General features: G+C 34.6%; 2 protein-coding genes and 1 pseudogene across 4 annotated transcripts; 2 read left to right on the plus strand and 1 right to left on the minus strand.

The window, feature by feature from the left end:
* Positions 1 to 395: 395 nt before the first annotated feature.
* LOC146925910 (uncharacterized) lies at positions 396 to 8058 on the plus strand. Of its 2 annotated transcripts, none has more exons than XM_085758346.1 (5): positions 396 to 524; positions 1173 to 1296; positions 2171 to 2282; positions 2634 to 2754; positions 3713 to 8058. In XM_085758346.1, exons 2-5 carry the CDS (start codon positions 1187 to 1189, stop codon positions 4591 to 4593), a joined length of 1224 nt encoding a protein of 407 aa, XP_085614472.1. In that variant the 5' UTR covers positions 396 to 524; positions 1173 to 1186; the 3' UTR covers positions 4594 to 8058. The 2 variants fall into 2 exon arrangements, with proteins under 2 accessions (XP_085614472.1, XP_085614473.1); XM_085758347.1 differs by having other exon boundaries at positions 409 to 524; positions 1182 to 1296.
* Positions 8059 to 10881: 2823 nt separating this feature from the next.
* On the plus strand, positions 10882 to 12882 carry LOC146925911 (F-box protein At5g51380-like). The gene has a single exon (XM_085758345.1). It carries the CDS (start codon positions 11009 to 11011, stop codon positions 12680 to 12682), a length of 1674 nt encoding a protein of 557 aa, XP_085614471.1. The 5' UTR covers positions 10882 to 11008; the 3' UTR covers positions 12683 to 12882.
* LOC146925912 (cinnamoyl-CoA reductase 1-like) lies at positions 12883 to 16508 on the minus strand (annotated as a pseudogene). The gene is made up of 6 exons (XR_015033982.1): positions 16309 to 16508; positions 14955 to 15124; positions 14562 to 14747; positions 14286 to 14429; positions 13683 to 13872; positions 12883 to 13198 (listed from the first exon to the last, which is right to left on the minus strand). The product of XR_015033982.1 is annotated as a cinnamoyl-CoA reductase 1-like (transcript).
* Positions 16509 to 17087: the final 579 nt, after the last annotated feature.

A 17087-nucleotide genomic window follows, 5' to 3' on the forward strand; every position in this document is an offset into this window, starting at 1 on the left:
GAGATGAATTAAAAAACTTTGTAAAAAAAATAAAATAAATAGATGAAAGCCCATCGATGAGAAGTGTTTAATAATAAATAAACAAGATTTTTTTTTGAGCAAATAAATAAACAAGTTTTAACAATAAATTAAAACAATCATGAAAAAAAAACAATAAATTAAAACAAGGCTAAACAAGTACATTGAATGTGATTTTTTGGATGGTGTCCGATGATCAAACTCGGACCTTATCCTTACCAACTGAGTTAGGTAAAAATATCTGATTTAATTACATACTCTGAGTTTAAACCCTACTGTAGTCGAATTTGAGAAATTAATATCTATATTTTTCACCTAGATTTTGGGTAAAAAAAGTATTTTTTTTATAAATAAAAAAAGAAAGAAAAATGAAGCCTAGTAGAAACTTTCATTACATTGTGCCTATATATAGGGAGTGGAGTCGCAGCACAGAATTCAACGGCCTTCCTGAAAACACTACCGGAGCACGGCGGAGACGATCATCGGCAGCTGCAAACTCTGTCCAGGTTATTTCTCAATCATGTTTTTCGGATTCAATTCCACCGCAAATTGCGGCCACATTAACCGTTCTTACAAAATGCATGCATGCACCATATTTTTGAGTTAGGTTTTGATTCGCGGAATGTGAATGAAAAAAAAAATGTGTTGGAATTGAGAATGTTTTTGTTATATTTTGAGATAAAGAATTGAAATAGGGACGCTAGTTTTCGTCTTTGCGTGATTTTTTTACCTAAAATTTTTTAAATTTAGGTTTTCGTAATTTAGGGATGAAATGTAATATGCTATGTAGTACAAAGTGTTGTCATTCAATGTTGTCGACAGCCGATGGCGGATTATAGCTGATGGTTAAAAATCCACTGTATAAACACGCCATTGCAGCCTATGGTGCCGCAATGGCAGACATTCCTTCACAAATTTGATATGGTAGTTGTCCAAAAGCTCGCGATTTAGTAACACTGTTGTCAAAAAGTGGTTATAGTGGCGGCTGGCGCTATAACAGTGCTGCGTAAGGGAATTTGAACAAATTGCTATTTTTTGCTATTGACAACAATGATTTTAGATGATTTATACATATTCTTGTTATAGAGGGTTCTATGATTGCAGTCTCTTTCAGAATTGGCTTTGATTGGATTGTTCTTTTTCTGGTGCTTCAGATACTTCAGATTTGATGGATTCCAATAATTGGGTCCCTAATCAGGGAACTGAACCCACAGCCGACTCAGTTGATTGGAGGACTCAACTGCAACCTGTTCAACGCCAACGAATTGTCAATAAAATGTAAGATTTAGTGTCAATACTGTATCAGAGGTCATTTAAATAGTATTTTTACCTGTCGTTGCATCTCAAAAGAAAATTAAGAAATGAATAACCAATCCATAACTTGACAAACTTTATTGACGATTTCTTTTGTTTGTTCTATAGATGCAATTCTATCCAAGAATGGAAGAAGTAAAAAAAAAACATGAAGCAAGTCTCGTGGTTCTGTTTAACTTTAAAAAATTAAATCATCTAAGCATACAACTTTGCTCAATTCTGTTCAATTTCTGACAAATAATAGGAAAATGCCTCTCATTAATTTTCAGATGAATGTTGTTCATCCAAATCACTACCAAATATTTTCAAGGTCCATGCATGATTTTAAGCATGCTTATGCTACAATACGTATTGGTCGGGTTAACAGACCCTAGTTGAGTATTAATTTGAATATGAAATTATTAATAATATATACTTTTCAAGTTTTCCAATCATTTGCTGTTGCATTGTGTAACATCTTGAAATAATTTGAACAATTTTTTTTTGAACAATTGGAACAAATTGTTTTGTATCGTTGATAATAATATATACTTTTCAAGTTTTCCAATCATTTGCTGTTGCATTGTGTAACATCTTGAAATAATTTGAACAATTTTTTTTTTTTAACAGTTGGAACAAATTGTTTTGTATCATTGATGAATGATTATCCTTGGATCTGTCCTGTAAACAGTAGTTGAATTGTCTCTATTTTTTTTTGTTCTGCGGGCGGGGGAATAAATAATTATCTGACAAACTGATTATCATTTTACCGCTAATCTTGTTTTGTGTTTGTGCCATTGTCCGAACATTTCTGTCACTTGCATTATCTAAATGTGAAATAATTGCTTTTCCTCTGTAGAATGGACACGTTAAAAAAACATCTTCCTGTTTCTAGTTCTGAGGGATTACTTGAACATCGGAAGATTGCTCAACGGTTTGAAGATAAGATTTATACTTCTGCGACAAGCCAGGTACTCATTACCAGTATTGTGCAGCCTCCACTCTTATTCATGGTTACGCATGCTACTGCGTTGTATTGCAGTATAGAAATATAGCCTATTATAGCTGTGTATAGCCTGTAGAATAACAGCTCTCATATCTAGCTAGTCTAAGAGAGATTTCTAACTAACTGAATCAAATATTTAGAAGGATTTGACCTCTATAAATACCAATCATCCTGTAATCATAACTAACGTTGATCAATGAAGAATATTCAGATTGCATCTCATATTCTCTTTCATATCTCTTTCTCAAAGATAACTTGGGTTTCAATTATATTGAACATCGATTATTTAATTGATGCTGGTGTTCCTTCTTTTCAGACTGATTATCTACGAACAATATCTATTAAAATTCTAAAAATGGAGAATAAATCTCAAAACACCATGGCCAACAATATGCCATCAAATGAAGGTGGTCCCAACAATAATCTGCCCGATCAAGGTAAGCATGTATTTTCTAGGGAATTGGTGGGGTTCTATTCGGGTATGGTACCAAAGTTGGCAAATCCTATTTAATTATTTATGTATTTAAATATTGAGAAGCCTTATTTATTACCTAAACTTCAATCATTGCTCTAATAGATCCTTCCATCTAACTTTTGTTATGTCTTTATGGATGTTGGAAGTTTTAGAATCGCCATACGGAAATTCTGTTGAATATTGGCTAACATCTAAATAGAATTTTCTATTGGAGTAATTAGTCTGACATTCCTTGTTTATGTTTGTCTGCTGACTAGTACTGTATCACCCATTCTAGGCATGGTTAAATAATGTCGTGCTTCCTTTTGTCATTATTTTTCGAGATAATTTCTGCTTAAATGGATGAGTGAAAATTCAGATGTTCATAATGTTATTTTATCGACTGAATTTGTTGTGCCAACCTGAATATTCATTAGAAAAAAATTAATTAATAAAAATAAGATCCAGTTGAAGTTCCTTATTTTACTTGGCATGGTTTGTGAATGATATATATAAGCTGTTAAAGAATTTGTTTACTGATTTTTTATTAAATAATTTTGTATTATAGTATTGTTTCTAGTTGATTCCAAATACCCCTCGAAAGGATTGACCCACCTAAATAATTAAGGGCACCATGTCGTTAAGGGGGTTTGTTGGTGAACAGTTAACACATATTGCTAGACGTGGAACTTCTGTTTTTGTTGACTATATAGATGTTGTTGGGACTATATAGTTATTAACATCCTATTGTTTGAAGTCTAATAAATAAACAAGTTCATCTTACTATTCTTCTCTGCCTGTATTGTTTTATTTCCTTTTGAATTTTTATTTTAACCTTTCCCATGTATTATTAAAATTCCAGTGGTGTTTTCAGGTTAAACATTGTGATCTATATTTGTTTTCCTTTCCCTTCTCACTTGGGCAAACAATTTTTTTCACAGGGCTTGTTTCACCGTCTCAAGTACTTAATCAAGGTCAGCAACATCCTAATCCTTTGCCTAGTCAGCATCAGCCTTGTCCGCAGTGTCTATCTCGGACCATTCAAAATAACGGGGCACCTCAGCCTAACCTTCCATCGGTATCGAGTCTATCCCAGACTCCTAACCAGAATATTAGCCAAAATTCCAACACACAACAACCTGGGCAAAATTCTGCGAGTAACACTATTGGCCAGAATTCCAATGTACAGAGTATGTTTCCTGGTTCTCGGAGACAAATGCCAGGAAGGCAGCAGATTGTCCCCCAACAGCAACAGCAGCATTCACAGAATCAACAACAGATTCTTTACCAACAGCAGATTCTTTACCAACAGCAGTGTCTGAGGCTTGTGCCACGGAGCAATGTCGGTGACACACAGAAATCCCAGATGCTGCATCCACAACAGAATCAGCAAAACAGTCTAACAAATATATATCAACGACAGTCAGGAAATAATGTACCAGGGTTACAACAGCAACAACTGTTTGGAAGCAAGTCTGGCAACCAAGGCATCCATACAAGCAATCATTATTCACACATACTGCAACAACCAAAAGTTTCAATGCAGCAACAGTTGCAACAAAATACATCGAAGTTGTTGCCATCTCAGTCACAGCAGTCCCTGACACAGGCTTCACAGCAGCAATCAATGTCACAGATTCACAATCAGCCTGCACAGATGCCACTGCAACAGGGTTTGCCGCAGCAGCCAAATCTCTTGCAACAATATATGCAGCAAAAACTCCAAGCATCATGGTCCTTACTTCAACAGCAAAATGTTCTTGATCAGCAAAAACAATTATGTCAATCTCAAAGAGCTCCTCCAGAGACATGTACCTCATGAAACGGAGCTAGAAGGGGGGGACCAGCAGAGGCCATGGTCCCCCCAAACTTTATAAAAAGAAATTTATACTAGTGTGCAATTATATTTTTTGGTCTCTATATTTTTTTTGTAAACTTTATATGATATTTGTATAATGAACCTTTTCTCTGAATATATTGGTCTTAAACACTTGAGTTTCTACTATTAAAAGTCTTTAAACCAAATTTAAAAGTCTATGTACAATAATCTTTTTCCTCTAAATTTAATTGAAAGATCATGTATTTGGTTTAGGTGAAAGATGGTTAAAAGAGCAATTCACTCATGTTTTAGGATAAAAGAGAGAGATAATATGAAGTATAATCTATGTGTCACACACCTGCAGAAAAATCTTATATTAATGCTGAAAGTGTTGATAATGTTAAACAACGATTAAGGACAACTATAGTGCTTTTTTCTCTGATTAATTCTGTCTCGTCGTTAAATGAATTATGTGAGAGTTTAGCATTATTATCGTGTAGACTTATTTAATTCTATCATAGATTATCAATTAAATAAATTTAATAATAGATTTGGTGAGCAAGCAACCAAGCTTCTTATATTGAGTGCAACTTTAAATCCCAATGATGCATTCAACTTTTACACGATTCGTAATCAAGCTTCTTATATTGAGTGCAACCAAGCTTCTTGACAACATTCGTAATCTTGTTGAGAAATTTTACACTTCCAAATTTCTACTCAAGAAGACTCAATTAATATGAGTTGCAACACTGACTTTGATGTGCTTAAATATGTCAATATTCAAATGTTGTCCACTATTGGTGAATTATGTCATAAATTAGTTGAGGCTGCTAAATCAAACTTTTATCCATTGATTGACAGAGTGCTATGATTTGTGTCAACAACAACCACAAAATTAAAAAACAAGGTTACACAACAAGATGGTAGATGATTTTCTCATAGATTACATGATTGTTTATATTGAAGAGGAGATTGCTGAAAAATTTACTTAATATCTAATGATTTTAACTATATGAACCAACGACAAACGTAACTTCATAAGTGAATGCTATAGTTCTTTTTTATATATATTTTTTTTTACTATATTGATTTTGGAATTGTCTTATAATTTCTTGTGTATGTTGTTCATATGAAAATTTAATTTTACATTACTGAATTATACTTCTGTCCCTGTGTACCCGCGTCCATGTATTGTACTCTGTCATCACTTTCCTCGTGAGTCAGTGGCTCTATAAGCAAATGCAAAGTACTCTGGTAGAACTGGACCAAGTGATAGAGTGAAATTAGGAAGAGACAGTAAATGGTGTATCATTCAACAGTAGTTTCTCTGATCATGATGATCTAGAGGTAAAAATTGATACACAAAACGAATATTCCTCCATGGTATTTGAGAGACCCGTACTCTCTCTCAACTTACTTCCTCTAATCTCTTCCTAGCTTAGTTTCCTTTCTATCCTATGTATTCTCAACTCCTAACTATACCTAGATATTACAATAAGTTACGCGAGTGTTATCCCCTGCGCTTGTCCTTGTCTGTTTTTCCTTATGTAGACCCTTTTTATTGTTAACCTGCTATCATACTCATGTATTTTCTTAGCATTGTATGTTCATGTGATTTTCGTATCATATTTGTTGCAACTTCTGTGGATTCTACAACACAGACTGCAAAACCAAAAGGTACTAAGTTATTTTTCTTATCATTTTTATTTCCTCACTGAAGTCTTGCAAGGACAGCAGAATTTAGTTAAGCAAATCATAAAGTGAAATAAAGAAGGGTTTTAAAGATAACTCTTTTGGTCTTAGGGGAAAACTCATGAAGTTGTTCTTTTTTAAATAGGTCTGGAACCGGCTTGCCCTTCCGTGCAATGTTTGAATGAATGATTCTCATCTTTAGCATGATATTTGAAATCTTGTGTTGTGCAACTGCTGATGTTTGACCACAAGAAACTCAGTAGTATGTCTTATAGATTTGTTTTTTATTTCCACCCTTTTTATCTTCTGTAAGTTAATGACATCCTGCTATTCAAATAGTGCCTGTAATTACTTTCTTTTACTAGTTAATGCCATCATGCCATTCCAATCGTGACGTTTATGATTGTTGACAAGTCTCTGTAGCTGGTGAAGTCTCTCCAGAAACAGAGAATCTGGGAAGGTTACCATTAGCAACTCATACTACATCCATGATAAGGTCAAAAAGGAAGAAGAAAATATTGGAATCAGAATCTCCAACAAAGAAACAAAAGCCAGAACCAATCATAGCAGCTCAATCTATTTCCCCTCCAGAAAATAATCAAACACCCACATCTATTGACCACACAACCACTCAATTTCAGCCATCTCAACCACCACAAGAACCAAAAGTCACTCAACCAGATATTCCTCATTCTCAAAATAAACCAGAAAATCAATTACTTCACCCAATTCCTGAAGAACCTTCACCATCACCAACCCAAAGTAACGTTTTGATCCGTGTTCCTCCTCAACATGAAAATCTCGTTTCGGAGACACCACCAACATCAGAAAACACCACCACTTCATCTCCAAATGAAAATCAGTTTATCTTGATTGAATCCACACCTGACTTTACTTCACCTCCTACCAATCCTACCCAAGCTGATCATGATGTCCCAGAAGAACAAACTGACAATCCTTATCCCAAGATTGCTGAGTATGTTGAAAAGTTTGCAGCAAAAGCTGGCATTTATCGTAGGGAAGCCTATGATAGCTTGTGTCCCAATGCCATCTCTAGTATATGGGAAGGATGTAGACAAATTGCAAATGATTGGATTGATCAAAATGTGGCTGTAGGCCGAAAATGGGCAAAGTTAAACAGAATTGACTTTGAAAGAAGAAGACAGATACAAGAGGTATGGCACCGCAAGCACAGAGCTGAACAAGAACAGCGGAACCAGTGGTTACTTGCAGCTTGGGAAAACAAGAAACATATTTTAGCTCTAAAGGAAACGGAAGAATGGACTCCAGAACCTCTCACAATCACCATGGAAGATGAACCAGTTGAAACTACTATCAACCAGTTGCTAGTTAGTGCTGCTCATACTGAATTCCATCAAGAACCTCCATCATCTCAGTTTGTCACAAGAGAAGCCTTTGATCAGTTTGTGGAACAAACTCGGAACTTCATTGATCTAACCAACAAAAGGCATGAACAGGGAGAAGCTGCTAGGGCTGCTATGCAATCAACTCTGGATTTAATCTTGGCTAAGCTTTCTAGCGAAAACCCTTGAGCACTAATGTTCATCTTTTTAGCTTTTACTTTCTACATGGCCTCACCCTTTTAAGTTTCTTGAATCATAAGTTTTTTGTTTCTTCTGCCTTTCTTTTTATCTGATGACAGAAAGGGGAAAAATATTTTTTTTTCTTCTGCCTTTCTTTTTATCTGATGACAGAAAGGGGAAAAATATATTGAAGAATCTTGTTTAATATTATCTTGTTTTACTTTTTTTCTTAGATTTATTTACATTTTGAGATTTCATTGAACTTATGCAAAATACCAACTAGATGGTGAGGACCTTTTACGATTTCAAAAGTATACCCCCATGGAGCCCTTGATCTATAACAAGTGTTTTTTGGGGGAAACCCGCAGTAAAAAGGGCGTTCTCTTTTTATCCTTTATTTGTAGATTTTATGTTTGAGGTATTTTTCACGGGTTACAGAGTTGTTCTGGAGAAGTTACAATTAATTTGAGCAATTATGGGACAGTTGCTGCAACAACTTGGCGTGTATATGGTTGTGATCAACGTGGTTCAATTAATTATTTCTTTAGTGTGAGAGACATTGATATTGAAGAGTTGTTAAAATAATTGAACTTTGAGAAAGGACAAGAGTTTTGATTTTGTGCATATGGAACCCAGACCAAGTAGTGACCCCGACTTTGGGTTTGAAAAAAATTTCCCTTTTTTTTGTTATGAAGACTTTTTTTCTTCATTTGTTTGTAACATATGACTCATTTCTCATAAACCAGAAAACCAATAAATGTGTTTGCAATGAAAAAAATTGAAAAGCTTCTTGAACATATTCAAAAAAACACCAAAACCAATGATAGGCTAAATGTCTCAATCTCGTGTTTGATGCCACAATAGAATATGATAAGTTAATCATATCATACCTTTTTTTTAAAGAAACAAACTTGTAACATTTCATTAATCAAGGTGTTTTCAAAACAATTTGGTATTTGAACCACTGTCTCGAAACTGGGTGACTATAGGGCCGCCTTTGCTACTTATGGGCAACCTCATTTGCTTGTCTCTGCACAAATTCAACACTCGAGTTTGGATAATGCTTCCAAATTCAGTAACATCATGCCTCGAAGATAGAAAACTATCCACTACTCTCTTCGCATCAAATTAGAGTATAGTGAATAAACCATAGTTAGGTAATATGTAAACTATGGTTAGTTGGTTAGGTAGTTAAGAGTTAGTTAGACTAACTCACCCTATAAATAACTCACTATTGCCCTCTTTTGTTATCTTTTTCAATCTAATTCAATATGAATTACAAGGACTATTCCTTTGTTTCTACCTCTAATGCCTACTTCTCCTATGAACTTCATCTTCATCTCTTTGACCCTATCGTTTCTGACACATCCAGCTCAAATTCAACAGACCCCAAATTAAGTTCATGCACTCAATCTAACACTGAAAGTAAGCCAAGCGCTTCTCCAATATGGACTTCACAAATAGGACTAAACCACTCAGTTTTAGCCAGAACAAAGGCACCGTACTCATCTCTAATACACATACCTATTCCAACCCTATTTAAGTGATTAGAAAAGGATGCATCATTGTTAAATTTGTATTTTCTTGTACCTGGTTTCATCCAAACCACATTACCATGTTGCTGTCTAGAAATTGGAGTTGTTTGCTGAACCGCTTTAGCCGCTTTTAATTCCTACAAAATATCCTTTGCACGTGAGAGAACAAAAGTTTGTGCATCTGTAACCTCATTCTAAATTTTGTTGTTTCTTTGCTTCCAAATTCTCCAAAGAATACAACAGAAAATTCTGCATCAGCAGCTCGAAGAACCGGTAGAATATTAAAAATCATAGTTTTGGTATCACGGGGTTGACTTAGAGCATTGGATATGGAGGAATAACCTTCCCACATGCTCCAAATATTACAACTGTTTGGGCATCTAAAAAAGAGATGAAGATTGTCTTCTTCCTCCGAATTACACAAGGCGCAAGTTGTGTCACAATTAACCCCTTTATCTTGAAGACGCCTGCGAGTTGGTATACAATTCCCACAAATTCTCCAAATAAAGTTTTTAACCCACGGCGGCATCTTGAGTCTCCAAATAATGTCCCAGGAACCAGAAACTTTAAAATGAGATACATCAAGAAGTTTCTGCATACACAACTTATAAGCACAACAGACAGAATAATCACCATCATTTTCCTTCTTCCAAACTAGGCGGTCTTCTTTCACAGAAGGCTATAAGGGCATTTGAATGATGTGATCCTAAGTCTTGACTGAAGATTGCTTCGAGAGGGGAACATTCCAAACTTTTGAATCTTGAAGGAGACGATCTTTAACCCACAGATTTGCTAGTGGAAAATCTTCTTTCACATAATAGTAATGTTCTCATTAATCCAATTATTATTCCACACCGGTATAGAGGCATCATCACCTATTTTCCACATGCTCCCTACTTTTAAAATGAATCTGGAATTACAAAATGAATCTGGAATTACAAATGCTTCTCCAAACAAAACTAGGGTTGTGACCCAAAGATGATTCAAAAAAAATTACATCTCGGAAAATACCTGGCTTTGTACATCCTGGAGATGAGAGTATCTGGATTAGTCATAATCCTCCATCCTTGTTTCCCAAGCATAGCAAGGTTAAATGTGCCCAGAATTTTAAGTTTGTTTTTCCTTCTAGAAATTACTTTGTACAAATGTTTTCTAAGTTCTAAATAACTTTATGGAAAGCATGACCAGTTTTAAAAGTTGTTGATGGATTCAATATTGTTGCACCCAAAGAAATCATGTGTTGCACATTCATATAAATGACTAAAAAATGGATAAGGTTTGGGCTCCATGTAAGAAAAACACATTTAAATTATGATTATTCATATAAAAAAATGGGGCATGTAGGGTTGTGGATTATTTCATGGCACCACACTACATTGAAAAAACCCTCAAAAGTGAATAATACAGATCACCTTAACATATGATTGATGATGCCTACCTAACAAGCAAAAGACTTTCTAGAATCTCATCATAATCCAAGACTTTCACTTAATGTGATTGGTTTATTTAGTTAATAAATGATTAAGCCAATATTACATTTGTTGATCATTCTCATCTTAACAATAACTTTTGCTTCTTGTTTCAACCTTGTTTTGCAAGGAGTCTTGTTTCTTTCTACTTGTTAGATCAATATTTATTATATCAAATATGTTGGTAAAAGATTTTCCTGAAGCATATTGGGAATCAATTTTCAGATTTCTTGGCCAAGGACATGATTTGGAATCTGTTTCTATGGTCTGCAAGAATTTCCTTTCCATTACAAACCAAGTTAAATTCTCTCTAACAATATATGATTTCACTGTTCTATTCCTTCCTTGGCTACTCTCGAGATTTTTAAGGATCAAAGTCATAGATTTTAGTCACTTCAATGGTGAACTAGGAGGCTTGCTTCATCAAATTTCACAATCGGGGTTGGACCTTGATTTGATTAATCTTTCCAACCAAAGAACACTTCCAGTTGATGGATTGCGAGAACTCGGTACAAAGATGATAAACTTGAGGGTTTTGATTTGCTCAAACGTTGGCTCTCTTCGCGATAGCCATCTGGTAGTGATAGCTTGTTGCTTTCCATTTCTTGAAGAGCTTGACATTAGCTTTCCTTTGGATTCTCAAGCATCTGATTTTGGATTAATAAGGCTATCTTCCATGCTCGAGAATCTGCGCAAAATTGATCTTTCTGGTAATCACTTAACTACCGATAAATCTCTTTTGTCTCTATGCCAGAACTGTAGATCACTGGAAGAAATTTCATTCTTCCAATGTTTCAAGATATCCCAAGTTGGAATTGCTTCTGCGATCCGAATGAGGCCAAGTTTGGCTTCGATATCCTTTAACATTGAAAAGAAAAGAATACATAGACCTGGTTTGACACCCCTACCTATTAACTTGGATTTGATCGATTCATTCGTGAGCTTGAAGAGATTAAAAGCTATTGATTTGTCAAATTCTTTTGTATCGGATGAGTTTCTTATCTCAGTTGCAAACGGTGCTGTTGAGTGTCTGAAAAAATTTGTCCTGCAAGACTGTTGCAACTTTACATTTTCAGGAATCTTTTATGTTTTATCCAAATGTCAATATGTTCAACACTTAGATTTTCGAAAAGCCGACTTTCTAACTGATCAATGTATCAACAAGTTTTCAATATTTCTTCATAACTTGACCTCTATAAACCTTAGCGGTTGTTGCCAGCTAACAAACTCAACCTTTTTCATACTCACGAGAAATTGTCCCTTACTAAGTGAGATCAAAATGGAGAGAACGTATATCGGAGTAGAAGGTGAGGAAGATTCCAACTCCATGTTGGATTTTTTCGTCAACCATCAAGTAAAAGTGGTTTATTTTGGTGATAATATTTTACTGAATGATGCAAGTTTAATCAAATTTTCTTCAATTTGCTCCAGTTTACAACTGCTTGACTTAAATGCTTGTGAGGGTATCTCTGGAGAATGTATTGTTGAGGTTATGAAAAGATGCCATGAGATAAGACATTTAAACCTTGCATATACAGGAATTGAAAAATTTGATATAAACTTTGAAGTTTCCCAATTGAAGGTGTTAAACTTGTCAGGATCAAGAATTGAAGATGAATCACTCTCAATAATCTCAAAGTGGTGCACTGGGCTAATGTTATTGGACATTCAAAATTGTTGGTATGTTACAGCTAAGGGAGTAAGGGAAGTAATAGAAAATTGCATAGTATTGAAAGAGTTAAATTTAAGCAATTGCAGTTTGGTGGATGGTGATTTTGTTTGTGAACTAATACATACAAGGCCTTCCTTGAGAAAGATAATCACACCTTCTGGTGTTGATTTTTATTGCTGAATAGTAGAGGAATTCCAATGTGACATATATCATGTATTGTTTGTTAAGTGTCCTATATTCTACTAATAAGTACCTTGCATGTGTGGATAGCATTTTTGTGATAAAGAAGTTGAAAGTTGTGTGTTTATCTTTGTTTATGTGTTGTTATGTAATCCAAATCATGGAAGTGTAAATAAAAGGAACATTTTGTTGGCATAAAATTTGATGTTATTTGGTAACTTAATCAAGTTTCAAGCATTGACAACTGCAATATTTATTAACACATTGTAAATTTAAAAGCACTCATTAATTGGTTTCTGAAGTACAAGAAAATACATAAACTGAAAGACATTCACAAATCCATTCCAATATTTATTTAGGTTTTAGGAGAACTAAAATTAATCCGATTGAAGTAATCCAGCCTCCTTATAGCTCTCAACAGAGTCAATGAGTGTTTCCTCCAATGGCCTGAATTTCCAACCCAAACTTTGCAGTTTCTCTGAGCTCAGCATTTTGTAATCATCCATCTCAATATAGCTGCCAGCAATGAAAACTTTAACATAAGATTGTAACCATCAAATCTATACAAGCAAGTAGGTAGCTATGAAACAGTGACACAGACACCAAACACAATACTGACACCAATGACAATTTGAAAAAACGGAATTATTGAATTCAAACTCATGTGTCAGTATCGTGTTGATGCCTGACACCGGACACACCTTCAACCTGAGGTTTTGAAGCTACAAAGTAATCCATCGAACAACATTACTTGCAATTTTTCCTTTGTTGTTCTCATGACTCAACGATTTCTCTGATACAATTATTGATATCTCACAACTTCCTTAACAGATGATCGCCTCACTAATTAATGACTTCTATAGTTTTCTGTTAAGAACAATTTCCCTTATCTTTCACATTTCTTACATATTTCATGTATATCTTGATATTATTAATATTACTAATAATATTTAATTTAAGTGGTTGGTTTATGACCACTACTTTAGAAACTGAAGCTTACTTCGTATGGTACTTGTAGTTGGGATATATACTCTTCAATTTCTCCACCAAATCTCGTGTGACGATAGTGTGTGAAGTGCAAATGTATCTCCCGCCTGCCTTGTGATTCTCATAAGCCAATAGTATTGCATCAACTACGTCTCGTACGTCAACAATCCAACGAAACTTATTCTCCAATGTGTCACAGCCTTCTAATAAAGACAAGATGAATAACATGAAAAATGATTTTAGTATTTATATGAAATCTATAATGTGTGAAATTTGTTAAATTATAATGGCAGGAAAACAAGTTATGCCGAAAAATATCCCCATGAAGGGCATATTAATAATTCATGATCTATCTAGCTAGTAGAAGATAGCGTAGCGTAGCAGCCGACTCCCAGAACAATATAACGGTGAAGCAGGTAGTGGTATGGCCATACACTTATAAAGGCTAAAAAATAGAAGAATGCACAAAATCAAATACCACTGTTACATGACCAAGTATTTTATAGAAGTTATGTGGTTATCATTATCATGTAAAACAAGGAATTTTAACTCGCATTGTACAGTTCATAAATACGCAATTTTTAATAAGAATTTGATAAGGCGTATTAGTAGGTACCTTTTAAAATTTTGATGAGAACCAAGCTACTTGAATTTGTGGTTGACTGTAAAATTGGTCGATGGTTACCACGTTAAGTCCAGTTCTTTTCGCGAAATCCAGGGCCTGTTCTTCTGCTTCTGTCTTGGCATAACAATACCAGTTCTGGATCATATGTGAAGTATAAGCTTATTTAACACAAAATTCTTGGATGATTGAAACATGACATATTTTGAAACTTAATGATCTGAATAAAAAGTAGTATAACAGACACTACTATAATAAAATCTTAGTGACCTTAGTATTTTTGCAGTAGTCTTTGTCAGACCAACAAGACTCATCAATCGCTTTATCTTTTGGTAAATTAGGGTTGATAGCAACAGCAGCTACAGATGATACAAAGACGACACGTTCCACATTAGCTTTGAGACAAGCTTCAAGTACATTAGCAGTTCCCGTCACTGCAGGCTCAATCACTTCCACCTGCAGATTATGCTTCAAGTATATTATTTGTCACTTCATACTTTTTCATGGATGTCGTGTTTACTAACATGAACAATTTCGATGACACTGATTGATAAGCTGACAATCTTTCAACTTACTGGTGTCTTTTCACCATGAAGGCAAAACTAGAACCACACGGTGACGTATCAAATTAGTCTGCATATAAGAGAACATTAGAAACATTACCTCAGGATTAGGTACAACTGTTGAAGGTACAGGGCTAGCAACATGGAAAACTGCACTGCATCCAACAATTGCGGAGTAAACGGATTCGTAATCCAAGATATCTGCTTTGAAGAGTGTAAGGTTCTCAGAAGCTTTCTCCAGTTTCAGCAAGTGTTCATATTTCGGACTACCTGCAGTTGTCCGACATACACATCAAATGAATCGCAACAACGCGTGTACCTCAAAAGAATGAAAGAATAGAGGCATAACAACATCCTCTTCTACAATTCTATACAAAATAGTATACTAAGTAATTTGAAGTTTTAAGAAATATGGCATGCAGATCTCTGAAATGAGTAATTCACCTTATAAGACAAAGTAAATAATATGAAGTGTTAACTAATGATGAAAAATCAACAATTTATATTACATTTACAAGTATAACATGTTTACTAGAATTTGTAGGTCCACCAACTTGTTATTCTAGTAGAGAGGCTTGAACTATTTGGAAAGGTCACATACAGGTCATGGAGTTGGTTGAAAACAGAACACAAAGGGTTCTCACTTCTCGACTCTTATGATCTATGAAGCATAGAAACCTCTCTGTATTCGACACGAGTCTGTGTCTGACATACGAAAAAAAACTTTTTATTCTTTGTATCGACACACGTTAGACACTTCTTGGACACATCTCAAATATCTTAAATATATATACAGGTATTAAATGTATATTTGTCTATGTCAGTGTCCTATGTTTTTGACATTAACAGTGTTGACTTGTCCGTGTCAGGGTCCTATGATGGTCATAAATGGAGGAAATATATTGTTAATTTGCTCTAGTTTTGCAAGTTGCTACGTATTGGTTGACTTTCATTTAGACAATTAGCTTTTGGATTGAATCACCATTTTAGTCCCTAAAATTGAAGTATGTATCAATAAATTTGTTTAGACCTTCTCTTGATCTCTCTTACAGCATCAAAATTACATGTCCTTAAGCCTTATTTCTTTCCATGTATAATAATGAAATTCTTTTCTTGTTAAAATAAACTTATAGAATACATATATAACATTAACCAAGTTGCTTGCGCTCTAGTGGCAAGGAGCTCCTTCTAAGGATGTACCCGGGGAATACCGGGTTCGATTCCTAGGGGGAACAACGCTTGGCCAGTGCGCATGCCTTTACGCATGAGCCGGATTAGTCATCCACCATTGGTGGGTCGGAAACCGGTGCGAAAGCCAAAAAAAAAAAAAGAATACATATATAACATTAACAACTAATGAATGTATTACAATATTTTACAATAATAACTAAGATATTTTAAATTAACTAAAAAAAATTGAAAATTAATAGGAATAATGAGATGAGAAATAGTACCAGGCTCTCTAACAGTTCCATGGACAAAGTAACCTTTGGAAAGAAGAAGCTTAACAAGCCATGATGCTACAAACCCTCCTGCTCCAGTTACACACACCTTCTTCTTGTTATTAACACCCCCACTTGTTTCCATTATCTCCTCTTCTATTACTATCAAATGATCAGTGGAACAAACACAACTCTGAATCCTTAAAATAAATAATTCATTCATTAACTTAACTCACTTAACAATAATAGTTTGGAGTCAAAGAAAGAACAACTATATTATTCAGGAAAATTCCACTTATGTTATGTTGGTGTCATGTGATTCAGTGGTCCATCCATGTTACGTGTACATTTTATTTCTTAGCCATGTTAGGATAAATGGACAATTGTTTATAGCAATTCAAAAGATGCTTATTTAGGATAAATTCTTATTTATTTTTTATATATGTAATTTGTATTGAAAGTTGAGAGTAATTTTGAAAAGAGAAAAAGTTGGTACAAAAGAGGCAAAACATGCTATTTTATTTGTATATAGTATAGATAAAGTCGTGTTTTATCTGGATCAACGAGGTCGGGCCATAGGAGATAGCCCGTTTTAAATAAACTAGATCGTCAACACGTGTTATCGCACGGGTCAATAATGAGTGCAATATATTAGTAATGTAGGAGTAATACTTCACATGAGAAATTGAGCAGCAATGCTTCATAAGAAATATAGTAAAATTAAAACAAAGCGAGATACTTAATTAAAATACCATTATAACATTAAACACGTAATAACAACATTAACTACC

Source organism: Medicago sativa, chromosome 4 (assembly GCF_051527215.1).
Source record: "Medicago sativa cultivar Bolivia chromosome 4, Bolivia_mono, whole genome shotgun sequence".
Lineage (NCBI taxonomy): Eukaryota > Viridiplantae > Streptophyta > Magnoliopsida > Fabales > Fabaceae > Medicago > Medicago sativa.